This window comes from Durio zibethinus, chromosome 19, assembly GCF_047325235.1.
Source record: "Durio zibethinus cultivar Kanyao isolate XHJ-2024 chromosome 19, ASM4732523v1, whole genome shotgun sequence".
Lineage (NCBI taxonomy): Eukaryota > Viridiplantae > Streptophyta > Magnoliopsida > Malvales > Malvaceae > Durio > Durio zibethinus.
Window position 1 is genome coordinate 18,856,172 of NC_143180.1, and position 18,735 is coordinate 18,874,906.

General features: G+C 28.4%; 1 protein-coding gene across 1 annotated transcript; it reads right to left on the reverse strand.

The window, feature by feature from the left end:
- Window positions 1–16,298: 16,298 nt before the first annotated feature.
- On the reverse strand, window positions 16,299–17,428 carry LOC111309934 (MIZU-KUSSEI-like protein (Protein of unknown function, DUF617)). The gene has a single exon (XM_022908958.2). It carries the CDS (start codon window positions 17,067–17,069, stop codon window positions 16,299–16,301), a length of 771 nt encoding a protein of 256 aa, XP_022764693.2. The 5' UTR covers window positions 17,070–17,428.
- Window positions 17,429–18,735: the final 1,307 nt, after the last annotated feature.

Here is an 18,735-nt window from a genome sequence, read left to right on the forward strand (position 1 = left end):
AAGATTTTTATCCATAAAACTTTGCTCTTATCATTTATTAACCTCTTAACTTACACACAAAAAATGTCTTTTTTTTTTTTAGAATTTTTAAATTGTTTCTAGATATGAAATTCTTAACTCTTAAATCTTTTTATTTATCAAGTAATATTTACCTAATTTCTATAAGTCTCAAATAAATTTATTACCAAATATTTCGAGTTTTTAATTAGTAATTTTTATAATCTATATCTTGACTTAAATTTTGTTAAAATATTGATTTTCATAAAATTCTTAAATTTTCACTTGCAATGGATGTCACATAATATATATTTTTTCATCTTAATCAACCGACATCATAATCATCAACCATCGATCCGAATATAATCTTGATGCCTCTTGTTATGATTTCTTCCGTCTCTAATACTGTTATTAGATGAAATGCTCCATCAAGCAAGAGACATCAAATAATCAAATACAAACAACAAAATTCCACACAAATCACACATTCATTAACAAACTTTCAAATTACAATAAAGAGGCATTTGGTTTGGGAGAATTCACACAATTTTTTTGGAATCTTATTCTTGGGTATTTGATATCTTTATATTTTTTAAATGGTTAACAGCCATTGCCTATATTAAAGAGATTATAATAATTATTTAGGATTTAATATATGTGAATTCCCTTCAATTAAACGAGTAAATCTGAATAAAGAATGTCTTGAAAATGAAAAAAAAAACTCAGAGTATCGTAATTTTTCAAAAATCATACTTTTTTTTTTTAAATCTATGATTTTATGAACCAAATACCCCCTAAAAGAGTCACATGGTAATTTGGGCAATTAGTGATTTATGATTAGTTTTTGAAGCTATGCTGAATCATTTGGTACGTTGGAGTGTATCATTGATATTTACTAACTTAGATTATTATTAATGGTGTTTTCCTTAACCTTTTAATTGCTAGCTTCGTAACTTTTTAATTGCTTTAATAAATTTGGCTTATGAAAAAAAATTCTAATTCCTTTTCCATCTCACCAATCTCTCTTGTAATCTCACAGACCCAAAACTCATTACACCCAATTCTCTCTTCCATTATATAAAGGTGTCTTATAAATCTCCAAACAACACACACATAACCCTAACATAACCACATATTTATAAGATCCAAAAAATTCTGAAGTAAATTATCATAGTAAAAAATTTATTACAAAGTAACTTTTAACTAAGATAATTCTAACTGATAATGTCCTTATTGGACATGAGTTGTTACATACTCTGAAATTGTAGAAAAAGGGCTGGGAGGGATGGGGTGCCATTAAACTAGACATGAGTAAAACATAGGATCATATGGAACGGCATTTCATTGAAGCAATTATGGGAAAACTAGGCTTTAGTGATACATGGAGATCAATCATAATGCATTGTGTTATATCTGTTAGCTATAAAGTGGCACTCAATTGATATGTGTCTGATACAATTTTCTCAAAAAGAGGCCTCTTAAAGAGGATCCTTTTCATTATGTCTGTTTTAGTTATGCACAGAAGAATTATAGCACTCTTATCCAAGTACCAAAAGGATGGCTTGCTACAACGTGTTCGTGTTAGTGTACATGACCCAAGGATCACTCACATATTGTTTATTTATAAATTAAAATATAAACTTTTGTGGTTACGGTTATAACATGTCAAGTTGTTGCGGTAACTCTCGCAGAACTAGGTTTGTTGGATCAATACTTTGTTGTTGTTTCACTCGACCATTTGGCTTTATGATAAAATGCATGTCCTGACTCAAATAGTTGTATTCGATTCTTTGGTCTCAATAAAAAACACGATTAGGTACAAAATTTTCATTCTATTGGTGTGAGAGGTTCAAATTTATCACTAATATTTCTATTAATGTAGTTTTCCCATTCTAATTTTAAAATGCAATAAATTTCTTATCATATGTTTCGTAATGAATTTTGGTTCATAATCGTTAAACTTAAAAAAATAAAATTGTTACCAATTTTTTTATTAATGTGTGATTGGTTACATAAAATTAATTATCTTTTCAATTAAACTTTAAAATTAATTAAGATTTATCAAAAGACATTTTTGATTTACAAAATCAAACATGTGAAAGGTATTAACATTCTCATACTGCTTGTCTAAAAAATAGTACTAATTAAACATGTATTATCATTTTTTTTTATGATATGACTATTTTTTAATGTTTAAAATTAATTCTTTAAAAAATTTTGTTCATAAAAATATTATTTATTTATTTTATTTTCAAAAAATTTATTATTTAAACATTTTATAAATTCTTTAACACTTTAGTGAAATTTATAAAAAATATTTTCATTTAGAAAACTTTGAGAAGTTTAACTATTCACAAAATTCTTAAAATTTTCATCATGAGATATTTTTATTCACAAATTCAGCAAAATAACATAAATACATCAAATTAATCACACCTATATTATTTTTATAACTTATTATAGTTATTTAATTTTTGAAATAATTTGAAAAAATCTTTATTTGCAAAATTAATTTCAGGATGATAGCAAGTGAAATCCAAAAAATCATTCTTATTTGGCAATAGTAAAGAAAAAAAGGACTCTTCCTATTCTCCTTAGAAATTACATTTCAAAAGATTTAATCAAATAATCATTTAATATTATTTAAAATTTCCTTTTAATTATTTAAGAAAAATATTTATTTAGGAAAAATAATTCTATAGTATCCCAACTTTTTGACAAAATCTAAAAATATTTTTATTTGGTAATAATTAAAAAAAAAGAAGACTCTTTTCACTTTCCTTAAAATTCATGCTCGAAAGATTTTAATTAATATTTGTTTGTTATTATTATTTTACTATTTATTTATTTATTTATTTTAATTATTTTAAAAAATCTTTATTTAATAAAAATAATTTTAAATTATGTCAACTCTTTAGTAAAATCTAAAAATATTTTTACTTGCAATAATTAAAAAAAAAATTAAAACATTTTCGATTTGCCTTAAAAAATTACATTTAAAAAGATTTATCAAACAATCATCTATTTATTACTTTTATTTATTTTTATATTTATTGATAATAGTTTAATTTTTATTTATTGAAAATAATTTAATTTTCCGTAAAACAACATAAAATTTTTATAACTTAAACATATATAAACTAAATACAACTTTATTACAATTAACATTTTATTTTGATGATTTATTTAAATTGATTATTTTAAAAAATCTATATCCAGTAAAAGTAATTTTTAGATTATCCCAATTCTTTTTTATAATTCCCAAAAAAAAAAAATCCTTACTTGTAATAAATAAAGACAATTTGAACTCTGAATATTACATTTCAACGATATGTCAAACAATATCAATTATTCATTTACTATCACATGTGATTTTACACAAATTAATATTGGGCTTTTGAAAATTGAATTGCAAATGAATTGGGCTCAACAACGTATTGGCCAATGCGAAATAAGCCGAATTACCTAAAAATAATTAATAATTGAAGAATACTACTCAAATACCAATACAAGTTGACCAGATCAAACATAAAATTTCAAAGTACCCGGGCAGATATTATGGTTGAATCTAGAGAGTAATTAAACAAAAATTGATAAAAAGTGAAATGCATGTGTCATTGTCGTGATATAAAGTAAGCACAACGTATTTATTCCTAATTTGCCAGCCACACAAACTTTAGCAAGCACATAGAATTACAGATTCTTAAATATTGGACTGCCCACAGGAAAGTTTCGACCTGCTTTCGCTCATATACCTATTCATTTATTTTGAAGACGAGGCATATTGGCATCTAATGATCAGGATGAACTCCTCAGTCCTGTGGATGCTTGGAAACTCCAGATCCTTCAAATTTTCTCCACTGATCTTTTCCAAACGTTCTACCATGGAAGGAGTTAGGTAATCGACCCAATCACCTACCTCACCTTTCCTAAAATAGCATTTCTTGCCCTTATTATTAAGAAAATATTCAAGTAAACCTTATTTAGAAATTGTTATTAGCTTTGTATTCTTTGCTTTTTGCTTTTAGACATTCTCTCATGGTTGAGCTACAAAATTTTAGTTTTTCTTTTGAAAATTTTCATTTCTCATTCTCGTAATATTTCTAAACTCTTTCTATATGAACAGTTTATTTTTTCCATCACTATTGATAAAATGATTAAAGCTTGATTATATGATTGCTTGGGATCGAGAGTGTATGATGCTCATGTACTTTGGTATACGATAATAGCATACAATGCTAATAGAACTAGATAAAAATATTAGTTCGAATTTATTTGTAGGCCTTGGTATGTTTCTACATATCATATTTACATAATTATGCATTGAAATATTTGAATTTATATACATCAAATCTCTTTTAAATTTAGAAGATTGTAGATTGGGGTTGATTGGGGTCGACTTTTACTACCAATATTGTATTATAGTATGGCATAGTATATTATTTTAGTATTATTATTATATTATATTATCTTATTATCATAGTATAGTATATTAATATATTATATTATTACTACTATTATCACTATTTTATTATTATTATTATTATTATTATTATTATTATTATTATTATTTTTGCATAATATGTGTTTGAACCTAAAAAAACTAAAATTTGGAATTGAATTCACGCAGTCAGAGGTTTTAATTCATTTTTAGATTTAATCCAGATAAATCAGCAAGGAATTAGCCAGAAATCATGCTCGAACAGAACCAATCTAAGCTTAAATCCTGAGATTGAATTTTGCTTGATCCTTAAATTGATTGAGGATTGCTTATAAATTGAACTAGAAAATTTTAGAGGACACACAGTTGATTTTTTAAGGAGATAGTTGATTTTAAAAGGAAATGGTTGATTTTTAGGGAGAGTTGTCATTCTGAAAAATTTTTTACAGTAAAGAATTTTTGGAATTTTAATTTTTTTTCTAGGTTCAATTTGAAGTTTCTGGCTTTGGATTTAGGTTTCTGGAGGTAGGATTGAGGTTCTAGAGAGTTCTTGGAGGAATCTGGGCAAATTTGGGAAAATATAGGATTTTTTCTAAAAAATCTGAAATTTATGATGAATTTTTAAAATTTTCGGTGAAATTTTCCAACGAAGGTTGAATTTTTCGGTGGGATTCTGACAAATTTTTCATAAATTGATGGTTTTTCCAATTTCGGTTGAACTTTCCAGTAACTTTTCTAGAAATTGGTGGGTTTTCTCAGTTTTTGGTTGAATGTTTTTTAGGCTTCTTGGTTTTCTAGAGAGAAAACAAAGAAAACGAAAGCTAGAGAGAGAGAGAGCCGGGTAGTTCTGAATAAAAACAAAAGGGATTAGCTTTTATATAGTGCCAAAATGACACCGTTTTGCCAAGCCTAGTTCGCACGTAACCTGACTGGGATCTACGTGCCGACCCGCGTACTGACCCGATCCGATCGAAGGTTTTTTTTTCATTTTATTTTTATTTTTTGATTTTATTTTTTTTTATTTTCAGTTTTTTATTTTTCTAACTTTTATTATTTATTTATTTTTACTAAGCTATTTATTATTAAGCATTTTACAAAATTCCATTTTTATAAAAAAAAACAAAACAAAAAAAATATAATTTTTTTTTCAAATAAGTAAAAAAAAATCTTTTCAAATAAATTTATGGAATTCACCAAACTATTGAAAATTTTCATAAATAATTTTTTTCTAAAAAATTTAAAAAAAATTAAAAAAAAAATTTTTATCTTCTAAACTATTGAAATATGGCTTTCCAAATTAAATATCACCAAATTATTAGGGATTATTTTTCTCAAAATAAAAAAGGAAAAATGTTTGAATCCTTTAAATGATTGGAGGATTTCTTTCTAAATTAAGTCTTACCAAGCTATTGGGCAACTTAATAAAATTTTTAAAAATTTTTACAAATGTTTTTGAATAAAATCTTACCAAACTATTAGGAGATCTGCTTCAAAGTAAGTCTTACCAAACTATTAGAAGATTTTATTGATTTTTTCCAAATAAAAAAAACCTTAATAAATCCAACAACGGAATCTCTTTAGGGTAGGATACTATCTCTATGTATACTCATGAGGTGAGAGAATTATCTTAAACTGCTACCAAACTATTTGGACAATTTTAAGATTAATTCTCAATACTAAATATTTTGGTAACACATAAACATTTTTAAGGCTTAGATAATCTGGAATCAAACTGGTACCATCATTGAGATGGGCGTTGTGAGGGTGCTATAACTTTTTTCATGTATAACTGCACTCCCGAACCTAAAATCTAGTTTCATGGATCAGATTTGATCAAATGGTCAATCACACCTAAATAAAAAAGATTGGTAGCGACTCCCTTGAATTCATGTCTAATAGTAGGTCAACAGATTTATATGTTATGATAGTTTGGCGACTCCACTAGGGATGTCAAAAGTCAAACCAGTAAATAATTCCTAATTATCTAAGCCTTGCTTAATAAATTTGGGATTATTTTCTCTTTTTCCTATTTACTTCTATTTATACTTGCTTATTTATTTATTTATTTATTTATTGTATATATATGTTATTCATTTGCACGTATATAACATAAAGCTCTCTACTCGAGCTTTACCTTTAGAAGGGAGAAAGCACCTATGCCCTCGTGAGATTTTATATATCCACATGGGTTTGCGAAACACTTCTACTCAAATTGAACCCTTTTCGCTTGAAGCCTATGATAGGCAAGGATCAGGGTGTCTTACTAGTCTGTAATGAACAATGATATAACAAACAATTTGGAAACCTTTTAGAATTTATCTACACCATATGTAGTTAACTTTAAAAGCCTAACCATAGGTAGAACAATGCCTCTCCTTGTGTTAGAAAATCCTAAATAGGTTATATGGTTGGATGTCTATTATCTTTTTGTTTCTTCTTTTTTACAAATCCTGTATGCTGGTCTTTGTATTTATATTTTTACTAACTCTTTTCTTTTATCATGCATTCACATCATCATAAGGAATAATTACCATGAAATATTTTTTAACAAAAAAAATCTCAATTACATCCATGGAAAGCCTAGGCAAATCCTCTATTGGCCTAAAAAGAGAGTCTAAAAAGTTGAAGCTTGTAAATAAAAGGTTAAAAATGGAAGTCCAAACATTGGAGCAAGGAAAGGATGGATGGAGAAATTTGTGCATTGACCCTAATACAACAAGGTCATCCACTAGTCAAGAATTAGCCCAACTATCGCAAAAAAAAAAACAAGTAATTGCAAGCAAAAATACAAGAAAAGGATGTAATGCTCTTTAAAGTACAAAAGCACGTCCAGATGCAAAATAGAGTGGTGATGAGAATCAAAGTGCAAATGAAGGTTGTAACTGAAAAATATGAGCAAATGAAGGAAGCTTATGTGAAGAAGCATAACCAGTTGAAGTCTTTGCTTAACCGAATCATGGTGGCCATTTACAAATACAAGGACATGATAGAATGGATTGAAAAATGGAAGACAAGGGTACCACTAGTGGGAGTAAACAGTCAAAAATTGGTATATTTCTTTAACAAAGTGCAAAACTAGTATCGATGAGCCATGGGTTTCTTTTCACAGTAGTTCTTGATTTTTCATAGATGTAATGTTAGATTTGGTTACAAATAACTTTTTAATTCAATAAAGATTTTCTTTGATAACAATTGCTATGTGGTAAATTTTTTTATTGCATTCATGCATTTTTTTTTAATACTCATTCTCATGTATAATTTGAGAGTTCCATGAACATCATCTTAAATTTACATATTGTGGAAATCAATGTTCGAGGATAGCTCAATACCAATATTACACTTAGACTAGGGCTAATAAGATGGAGCAAGATAATGTAACTCATCTCGAAAAGATAGAAAAGGCCCAAGAGATACTTGAAGAAAAATTAAGCAAGATTTTCAAAGCTTTAGAAAAGATAAACAAAGGGAAAGTAGTAGAAGAAGACATTGCACATAAAGATATTGAGCCACTGTATCCTTCAAGTTTTGCTTTGCATTAGGCCTAAACCATTCCAAGCTTTCAATAACAATAAACCACATTCTCAAATTACAATCAAGAGAATGTTCAGAGCTATACCAATCCTATCTTCACTGAAAATACAGATAAGCCTATTCAAATCCTCAAACCAGATAAGACAAAAGAAAAGTGAAATTGCATATAGCTACACCTTCGAAAGATTCAAAGATTGATCAAGCCATGTGCATGATTAAAGAAAGATTACGGGCTATAAAAGGCATTGATTTCTATGGATCCATGGATGTTGCCAACCTTTGCCTAGTTTCAGATGTTGTGATTCTTCTAAAATTCAAGATACCAGAATTTGAAAAGTATGACGGTATCAAGTGCCTCATTACACATATCATAATATATTATCATAAGATAACAGCTCACACCAACATTGAAAAATGGCTCATACATGTATTTCAAGATAGCTTAACTGGGTTTACCATAAGGTGGTATGTTCAGTTGAATAGGACTCGCATAAAATCATAGAAAGATCTAACTCAGTCTTTCATCAACCAATATTGTCATATCATAGATATGGCTCATGATCGCCTTTCATTACAAATGATAAAGAAGAAAGCATCTGAGTCTTTCAAAGAATATTCCTAAAGATGACGAAATATCAATGTTTAGGTATAACCTCCCCTAAAAGAGAAAGAAATGACAATGCTATTTATAAACACTCTAAAGTCGTCATACTACGAGAAAATGATAGAGAACGGGACTAAGAATTTTATCAATATAGTGATTTTAGGGGAGATCATTGAAAATACAATCAAAAGTAGCAAACTGGAAGAAGAAGAATCATCTATTGCTAAAAAGATGCCCAAGAAAAAGAAAAGTGAGATTCAAGCTATGAGTTTTGATAAACAGTAATCTAAAAACTACCCTCAGCCAATCTATCCCATAAATCATTCTCTTGTAAGTCATGCTTCTATTGTAGTTTACCAATTAACTCTACAACCTTCTTATCTATCCATAACTAGGCTTTCTATTCATCCAACTGCCCCAACCAGTGGTGTGTAGGAATCACAGAATAAGAAAAAGCCCACATTTGACTCTATTCCTATGAGTTACATAGATTTGTACCAAGAGCTTTACAAGAACCATTTGATTGCTCTCGTTCTTACAAAACAGCTTGAACCTTCTTATCCAAAATGGTATAACTCCACTACTCACTATGACTACCATTTTGGGGTGACGGGACATTCCACTAAAAATTGTATCCTTTTGAAACATATGATGCAAAGTTTGATCAAAGAAGGGCTAATAAGTTTCGATACTAGTATACACGTGGCATCTAATGTCAGTGATAACCCACTGCCCAATCATCTAAAGGTATGATTTTGGAGAGTCTGATTAGAACTACTTATCCTCTTAGGATTTCTTGAGAATAGGGATCTTCTTTTATGTACTTAAATTTTGTCTTATTTTTTATCATCTTAATAAAGTGACAGATTTGATGCATTTTCATGACATTCCTCTTTTGGGTGAAACACCATTATTTATTTTTACCTTCTTACACTTTTTTCCATATCTATTCTTTGATTCGAAATAATGAATGTTTAGACAGTCATAATAATAATTCAGGATTCGACTTTGAAAACACCATTCATGATGATTTGATTGATAAATTAAAGATTGTTAGTTCATTGAGATTGCTGAATAAGAAGAATAAATCTGGTAAAGAATTTAAAAAATGATGCAACACATGATCTTTATAATTGCTTGTTCACAAGTTTACTCTTAGTCAATAAATATTCTTCATTAAGAGTATTTATGTCCGAGATGATAAATGGTCATTTTTCTTTTATCCTTAAAAAAGAAATAAAATTATCCTTTGTTACCTTATTTGAGTCTATTGAAGAACTCTAACCAAGCATCACTCCACATTGAGGGGCAAAGTTGAGAAGTTGGTAATTTCAAGGAAAAAGCCCTTTTGTGCTCAAATCTTCTTGAAAAATGATGAAAAGAAAAAGAAGAAAAAAAAGATAGAAAAATGAAAGAGAAATTGATAGGATAAAATGCCAATGTACTCCATATGAAGAAATGATCCTTGATTTGATTACCCTTCAAATACAATTTGAGCTTATTTTATCCCTTTCTTTTACACTGTTTACCCTAGCCTATGTTATGTCTCTTAAAAGTCTATTTTGATCGAATGTGAATACTTGAGCTAGAGAATCATGAATTGAACTAGGGCGAGCTTGCCATTAGATTGTTTAAAACCTTGAACGAAATGTCATGGATGGATCAGAGGATAAATGGGAAAGAGGTGTGCCAAAGAAAAAGAGAAAAAATTACAAAAAAAAATGAAAGCAAGGAAAAAAAGTTAAAAAAAGGGCAAGAAAAAAAAAGAAAAAGAAAAAGGAAAAAAAAAGGAAGACTTAAACTAAAAATCTAAAAGAGTAGTTTAAGTAAAGATAAAAACTCCAAAAAATAACTTCATGTAAAGATCCTGGGAATGAAGATGATGATTGGCTCAAAGATTAAAGATATGTGTTTTTAAAAGATGATTCTAAGTTTAAGTTCAAAATTATCTAAACAATCATTATATTGGATGTTAATATCCTATTTGAATAAATCACAGCAATTTTCCTTTGTTCACCCTTTAAATTATTATTGACCATATGTTTTGTTCTTTCAACAATAAAGACCCATTTTTCTTATCCTTCATTAAATGAATATTCTTTAAATGAACTAAGAAAATGTATCATGTCTATCACTAATTTGAATGATGGTAAATAAATGAATGACATTATGTGTAAAAGATTTTTTTTATTCTTTTGAAAGAAGTCCAAGATGGGATAAGTGACAGAAACCTAAGAAAATGATTTAAAAAAGGGCAAATAAAATGACAAAGATGACCTATGAGTTATGACCAGATGAGAAGAATGACATGGATTAACTAACAAAATTTGCTATGAGATTATTGATGTTGAGAAACTAAAAATGACTGGTGGAGTCTTAAGAACCTTGTCACCATAATTGAAATTTCATGACATCAACATTACATACATTGTGTTTACATTTGTATCCTAGATAGGACATGCATTTGCATCGTTGCATTATCGCTTATCACTCATTCGATCTCAACTTAGTCCAAATAATTTTTTTGACTCATAATTTCATCTCGATCATTCATTTTTTACCTTGACTCAGTCCTGATCATTTTATCTTTTAAACTCTCAGTTTTATCTCAGTTATTCGATCTCAACTCAGTCTAAATTATTTTTTTGACTCGCGATTTTGTCTTGATTATTCATTTTTAATCTTAACTCAATCTTAGTCGTTTTATCTTTTGGACTCATAGTTTCGCCCCGATCATTCAATCTCGGCTTAGTCCAGATCATTTTTCTAACTTACGATTTCATCCCAGTCATTCACTTTTGATCTCGACTTAGTCATGGTCACTTTATCTTTTAGACTCTCTATTTCATCTCGATCATCCAATTTCAACTCAATCTAGATCATTTTTCTGACTCGCAGTTTTGTCCCGGTCATTTATCCTTGATCTTGGCTTAGTCCAAATCATTTTTCGGACTCACGATTTCATCCCGATCATTTTTTGTTACTAATATGACTCTTGGATTGGGACAAAATGGACGTCTAGGTCTTTGCACCATCCTTGTCCAACAAAGATGTGTAAAAAGAGACAGTTGTAGACTCCCACCTATGCCCAGGGTCAGTTGGGGTCAATTTTTACTACCGATATTGTATTATAGTATGGCATTGTATATTATTTTAGTACTATTATTATATTATATTATCTTATTACCATAGTATGATATATTAATTTATATTATATAGTATGTTATATTATTACTACTATTATTACTATTATTATTTTATTATATTATTATCATCATCATCATCATCATCATTATTATTATTATTTATTATTATTTTTTTGCAAATTTTGCATTTGAACCAAAAGAAATTGAAAATTAGAATTGAATTCACACAGTCAAAGGTTTTAATTCATTTTCAGATTTAATCTAGACAAATCAACAAGAAATTAGCCAAAAATTATGTTCGAACAAAACCAATCCAACTTGAATACTAGGATTGGATTCTGTCCGATCCTTAAATTGATTAAAGACTGCCTATAAATTAAACTAAAAAATTCTAGAGAACACAGTTGATTTTTGAATGAGAGTTGATTTTAATGGGAAACAGTTGATTTTTGGGGAGAGTTGGTGTTCTGAAAATTTTTTGGTAGTAAAAAATTTTTGGAATTTTGATTTTTGTCTGGGTTTAATTTGAAGTTTCTAGCTTTAGATTTAGGTTTTTAGAGGTAGGATTGAGGTTCTTGAGAGTTCTTGGAGGAATCTGGGCAAATTTGGGAAAATCTGGGTTTATGATGAATTTTTAAATTTTTCGATGAAGGTTGAATTTTTTAGTGGGATTCCAGCAACTTTTCCAAAAATTGGTAGGTTTTTTAGCTTTTGGTTAAACTTTTCGGTAACTTTTCCAAAAACTAGTAGGTTTTCCCAGTTTTCGATTGAATATTCTTAGAGGTTCTTGGTTTTTTAGAGAGAAGACAGAGAAAATAGAAGCTAGAGAGAGAGTCAGGTAGTTTTGAATAAAAATAAAAGGGAATGGCTTTTATATGATACCAAAATGACACTATTTTACCAAGCCTAGATCTGCGTGTAACCCAACTATGATTCGTGTGCCAACCCACATATTGACTCAATCCTATCGTAGGTTTTTTTTTCATTTTATTTTTATTTTTTGATTTTATTTTGATTTATTTTTTTATTTCAGCTTTTTATTTTGCCAACTTTTATTATTTATTTATTTTTACTAAGCTATTTATTATTTGTTAAACATCTTACAAACTTCAATTTTTATAAAAAAAACAAAAATAATATAAAAAATTTTTTCAAATAAGTAAAAAAAAAATTTTCAAATAAATTTATGGAATCCACCAAACTATTAAAAATTTTCATAAATCATTTTTTTCAAAAAATTTTAAAAAATAAAAAGTAAAAGTAAAAACAAAAATAAAAAAAATATTTATCTTCTAAACTATTAATATATGGCTTTCCAAATTAAGTCTCACCAAATTATTGGGGATGATTTTTCTCAAAAATAAAAAAGGAAAAATGTTTTCATCCTCCAAACAATTAGAGAATTACTTTCTAAATTAAGTCTTACCAAACTATTAGAAAACTTAATGAAATTTCTTAAAATTTTACTAACATTTTTTAATAAAATCTTACCAAACTATTAGGAGATCTGCTTCAAAGTAAGTCTTACCAAACTATTAGGAGATTTTAGTGATTTTTCTCAAATAAAAAAATCTTAATAAATCTGATGACGGAGCCTCTTTAAGGTGGGACATTAGTCTCTATGAATACTCTCGAGATAAGAGAATTATTTTAAATTACTACAAAACTATTGGGATAATTTTAGGATTAATTCTCAATACTAAATATTTAGATAAAACATAAACATTTTTAAGGCTTAGATAATTTAGAATCAAACTGGTATCATCATTGGGATAGATGCTGTAAGGGTGCTATAATCCTCCTCACGCATAACTGTACTCTCGAACCTAAAGTTTAATTTTGTAGATCAGATTCGATCAGGTAACCAATCACACCTAAATAAAAAAGATTGGTGGCGATTCTCTTGAATTCATGTGTAGCGGTAAGTCTACAGATCTATACGTTATGACAAAGATTATTGTTTATTTTTCCATCATTCATCTCACCCTCAAAAGTAGTCTATTTAAGATGGTATCTGATTTTGTTTGAAGTTTAATTTTGATGTTATTTATATGCAAGCTTGATATACACATATGTATAAGAGTTGTGTATGTATATATGAACAAATATCTTTAAAGCTTCATGATATTATATAATTTTATTCTTTGAAAGGATAGATTATTTAAGTCGACTGTTTGTTCATTAATTTTCAAGATGTACATATGTTTCTTATAACACAATTTTTTTTTGTACATATAAACCATATACAATTATAGAGATCCTATTTTATTTATATATAAATGTTATTTACTTTTTAATTTGAATACTTTCACAATTTATTAGTTTAATTTATTGTCATAAAATATTTTACGCAGTGGAGGGCGGGTCAACAAACTAGTGATTACGAAAATTATACTTAAACTAGTGATTATGAAAATTATATTTAACTAGTAAGTACTGTCTTCTTTTACCATTATTTTTTAATGACTTTGAGAATCTCTACTGGATACACAATGTTTGGGGTGTTTTCGTTGCGTAAAAAGTTACTTAAAATCAATAAATCATATAAAAGATTATCAGATATATTAAAAATTTTATCAATTAAATTAAAACTTAAAAAGCTGTTACATAACTATTAGGAAATATTTGAAAAATTAATATATTTATATAATAAAAATATATGTAAAAATATTATAATATTGTTTGCAAAAATTTTACTAATGATATATAAAATTTGAATTTTTTTAACATAAAAAGATTGTAATCTAAAAATAAAAAAATAGTTAATGTTAAATTTTAAATTCAAATCTATTAAAATTTATTTTTAAAAATGATTGTATAAATTAAGTGGAGTAAAATCCTGAATTCATAAAATATGGAATATTAATATCAAGTCATTTCTATTTTACAAGATTGGTTTTTTAACTTTACATGTCTTTGCCGACGAAGGAAATTAAAGCAACATAGGCTGAAATGGTATAAAGTCTAAAGGCTCTCAAGATGGAGCTTTTAGGATTTTTAGCTTTTCCCTGCTTAAATAAATTTGAATTCAAAATGTTGGATTAATAAAATTATACGAAAGGAAATATGAACTGAAACATTGTGATTTTTTTTTTATCATAGTCAATCAATGAATGCAGCTGGTTAGAAATTTCCAAACGCATTTAGGACTTAACAAGTAAAGAAAATTTTTCATCTTCAATATTAATCATGCATTGGTATTTCTCTCACAAATTCTTGCGTCTTTCAATTGTAAAAATATCAATGGGGATGATGCCCCGAATATTACCAAAAGAAATGAGATTATATGAGGATTTGATTATAATTAATAAGGAGAAAAAAAATTGAACATCATATATAAAAATATCCAAAATAAAATCTGATTTTTATCATAAGAACCAATATTATCTAGGAGAATTATTTAAAAAGAAACAACACCTTAAAAGACGGTTTAATTTAATTGATTTGTATAATCACTTTTAAAAATTAACATCTAATAAGTTTAAATTCAAATGTTAATAACTATAATCCATTCTCCTATCCCAAACCACAGCCTCCTTTGAAAAACACATTTTAAAAAACAATTAGGTAAGTAGAAAGGTGAATGTGAGGTCTGGCTTGAATGATTCAAAGTTGGTAGTTATAAAGGGAAACCATTGATGGGAAGCATGTTTTTGGATAAGATTTTGGAATTAATCTTATCTCATAACGTGAAAGGCATATTTTCAGCGGATTCTGACCCTCAATATCTCGTAAAAATCCTTTTGTTATGGGAGAATAAGGGAGATTGGGTCAAACGCCTCTCTCAATAATTGGATGTACAAATTCGTCATTAAGCAAAGTTGCAAGTGCATGTTTGAGGTAACATTTAATTTCTTAGATTAAAAGGAAAAATTTGTTACAAGAACTTGTAATCATATAAAACAAAAATCAACTTTGAGTCATGAACATGGTAGTTCAATTTGAATTTTAACACCTATAAAAAAAAATTACAACGGTGGGCAAAATGGAGTTTTTAAGTTAATTCTGATGATAAAGAAAAGAGCTCTATAATTAATATCAATCACTAGCGGAAGCACTTTGTTAGCAATATTTTAAATGAAAAAAAGTGATACAAGAGAGTGCTCCCTTAAGATTGTATAAAAAGAAATTAGATAAAGGTAAAATCTGTAATACCCCTAATTGTATTATAAAAAAATAAAACAAAATGTTTTAGAGAAATCTATCCTTTATCCTTTATATTCACTCTGATTAAAATTTTAAAATAAAATGGTACAGGAACAACATTTCTAGAGTAATGGCATTCTATATTGTTCACTAGAAATTAAAATCAATGGTCTGACTTAAACAAACATAATTGTCTCATTGATGGCTAGAAACAGTAAATTTTCATCTTCAAATTCCTCACTTTGACTATGCTCTTGGAACTCATCACAATCGCATCAGGACGTACAAATCGAAGCTTGATGCTCTTTCTCATGCATTCACTAGCCTTGAAATAAATGTTGATGATCGACTGATCAACAGCCATTAGCATAACCGTGCATGGATCATTTAACTTTGTTTTCCAGGACAATATCTTGAGTTAACCATTAATTCTTCATCCAATCCTTACAAAGAATATGCTGAGTTCAGGGCCAGAGTTACCATCCGGATTCATCATATAATAAGTTTCCGAATCTCTAGAATTAACTACCCGTTCGAAATGTGCACGCATGTATGTCAACTCCCCATCAGGATTCTCCGTAGCTTCGGTTGGTATCACGCCAGCACCCATCGAAATAGGATGCAACGTTTGCATTACCATTAAATCTTCATCCGTCGGTTCCCTCCTTACTCCATAGCCTGATTTTTTACCATTACAAAATAATGTCCATATTGGCTCATCCAGGATCTTGATCTTCTCTGATGGTCGCTTTTCACATTCTAAAGCAATTCTAACAAGCCCCAACCCCATCTCCTGGAGGAGCTTTCCTGTTGTTATTGCAAGCTCAAGTACTAAAATCGGGAGGCACTTAGAGTTTTCTTGGATGGCAAGGTTAACCCTAGCTTTACGGTACCCAAATAGGGTTCCAGTCATTCGTGTCCCTCCGTGTATATGGTTGTCGTGTAGCCGGGTTCCATGGAGACTGACTGGGATCTTGCAGACAGGCGTTATGATCGGAAATGACCTGAAAACGGAACGAAAACGCCTAAATATCTTGGAGGATTTCGAAGGCCCTTTCTTGTTTGATGGTTGTTGAAGGGAGATTGTGGGTCGGGATGCTGATGGAGGGCTTATAGGAGGAGTTGTAGATGTAGTATTGGGAGATAATGTTTGAGAGTGATGCGGTGACAATGGTGGCGTGGATGGAATATTTTGAGCTTCCATGGGTGGATCGAGAGCTTCTGCCTGCTGGCTTGTGATGAAGGGGGTTAGGGGTAATTAGGCAGGCTTTGAGGTGTTGTGAATGGCATATAAACATTTGGGAGTTTATGGCATGCACGTTGTTGAGGTTTTCCTAACTGGAAATGGGATTTTTTTATTTATACTTTAATTATGTCCATACTCACTTATGGTTAGGCTTTAGTTTAGTTAACTAAAGATAGCCTTCTACTTGGATTTTTTTTTTTTTAAGGTTTTTACTTATATTTGTTTAAAGATTTTTTTTTCAACCATTTGAAGGCTTTTAGTTGGCTTAAAACTCGCAGTACGTTATAATTTTTTTATATATCCTATATGCATATACTACGTCTAAACCAATATTTTTTTGTTACAACAAAGTTTTTTTTTTTTTTGACCAATTTGTTACAACAACGTTTAGGTGAGGGTGGATCATTCCATTGCAGAATCGATACATATGGTAATTTTAAAAAAAAAAACTATATTGAATTTATAAATATTTTATAAAAAAAAACTATGGACATGAAAATTGAACCAATATCAAGTCCTAGAGACATTGGTTAGGCAAAAAGTTAGTTTTTTTGGATAAATGAATGTGATTTTATTCATTCAAAATCAATACAAAGAATTTAGTTTATACAATAACTGTTCTTGAGAAAAAATGAAGATGTGATAAGTCAATTAAACACTTACTCATCAAGATTTCAATTGCTACAAAGAAATCGATTAACAAAATTATCAACTAAGTATTAAATTCCATAAAGCCTATAGCGAACAAAGTGCGAGATGATTATGATATGATCAATTTTCTTTCCAAAAATTAGGTTTGAAAGAGTTATTTAGTTAAGTAATCTAGTCAATTAAAATAACAATAGATCAACCACCAGAATAGTTGAAAGAGTACTAAATTTTTAATTTTAATAATTAAAATTTAAATCCTAACAATTTTAATTATGTTTTTTTATCGACCATGGGTAAGGGTTTGTTTTTTTTTTTTTTGGTCTTGATTACTTCTTCTTAGGTGGAAGTCTCTTCCATTAGAATTGTGCTTGATGTTTTTTATGTTGTTTCCTATATGATTTGTAACTATGTTTCCTAGTGAGATTTATGTATCTCACTTATGAAGGTTTTTTTTTTTTTTTTTTTCATCTCTAATAAACATTTGGCTTAAGAAAAAGAAAAAAAAAAGCCTTGTTTATAAATAAATTAACAATGGATCATTTTACTTGCAGCAAGAGAACTACTCCATCCAACCAAAAGTAAACAAGAACAGCTTTTAGAAAATCCAATAATTTTATTTAAGATTTTTTTTAATTTGAAAAAAAAAAAAAAGAGATTTGAATCTACTGAGTTAAATGTTCTAGTATTTATTTATGTTTATAGTGTATATTAGGAATGTTGGATTAAGTCGGACATACCATTTCTCAGACCATTTAGCATTTAACAAAACAAATAATTAATATCAGTTTTGTAATCTTCAACTTGCTTGGAAGTATTTTTAATAGAGAGAAATTCATTTAATTTCTGATTACTCGCTTCATGATTTCTTAAACTTTGACTTTGTTGATTGGAACGATTCCAGCCGTCCATTGTGTCACACATTTTGTTTAATAGAATAAGATATTCAACTTAATTAATCAATGATTATGAACGA

Bases quoted from the DNA above. Each gene is read 5' to 3' on its own strand.
- LOC111309934 (XM_022908958.2), bottom strand. From the start codon at position 17,069: ATGGAAGCTCAAAATATTCCATCCACGCCACCATTGTCACCGCATCAC.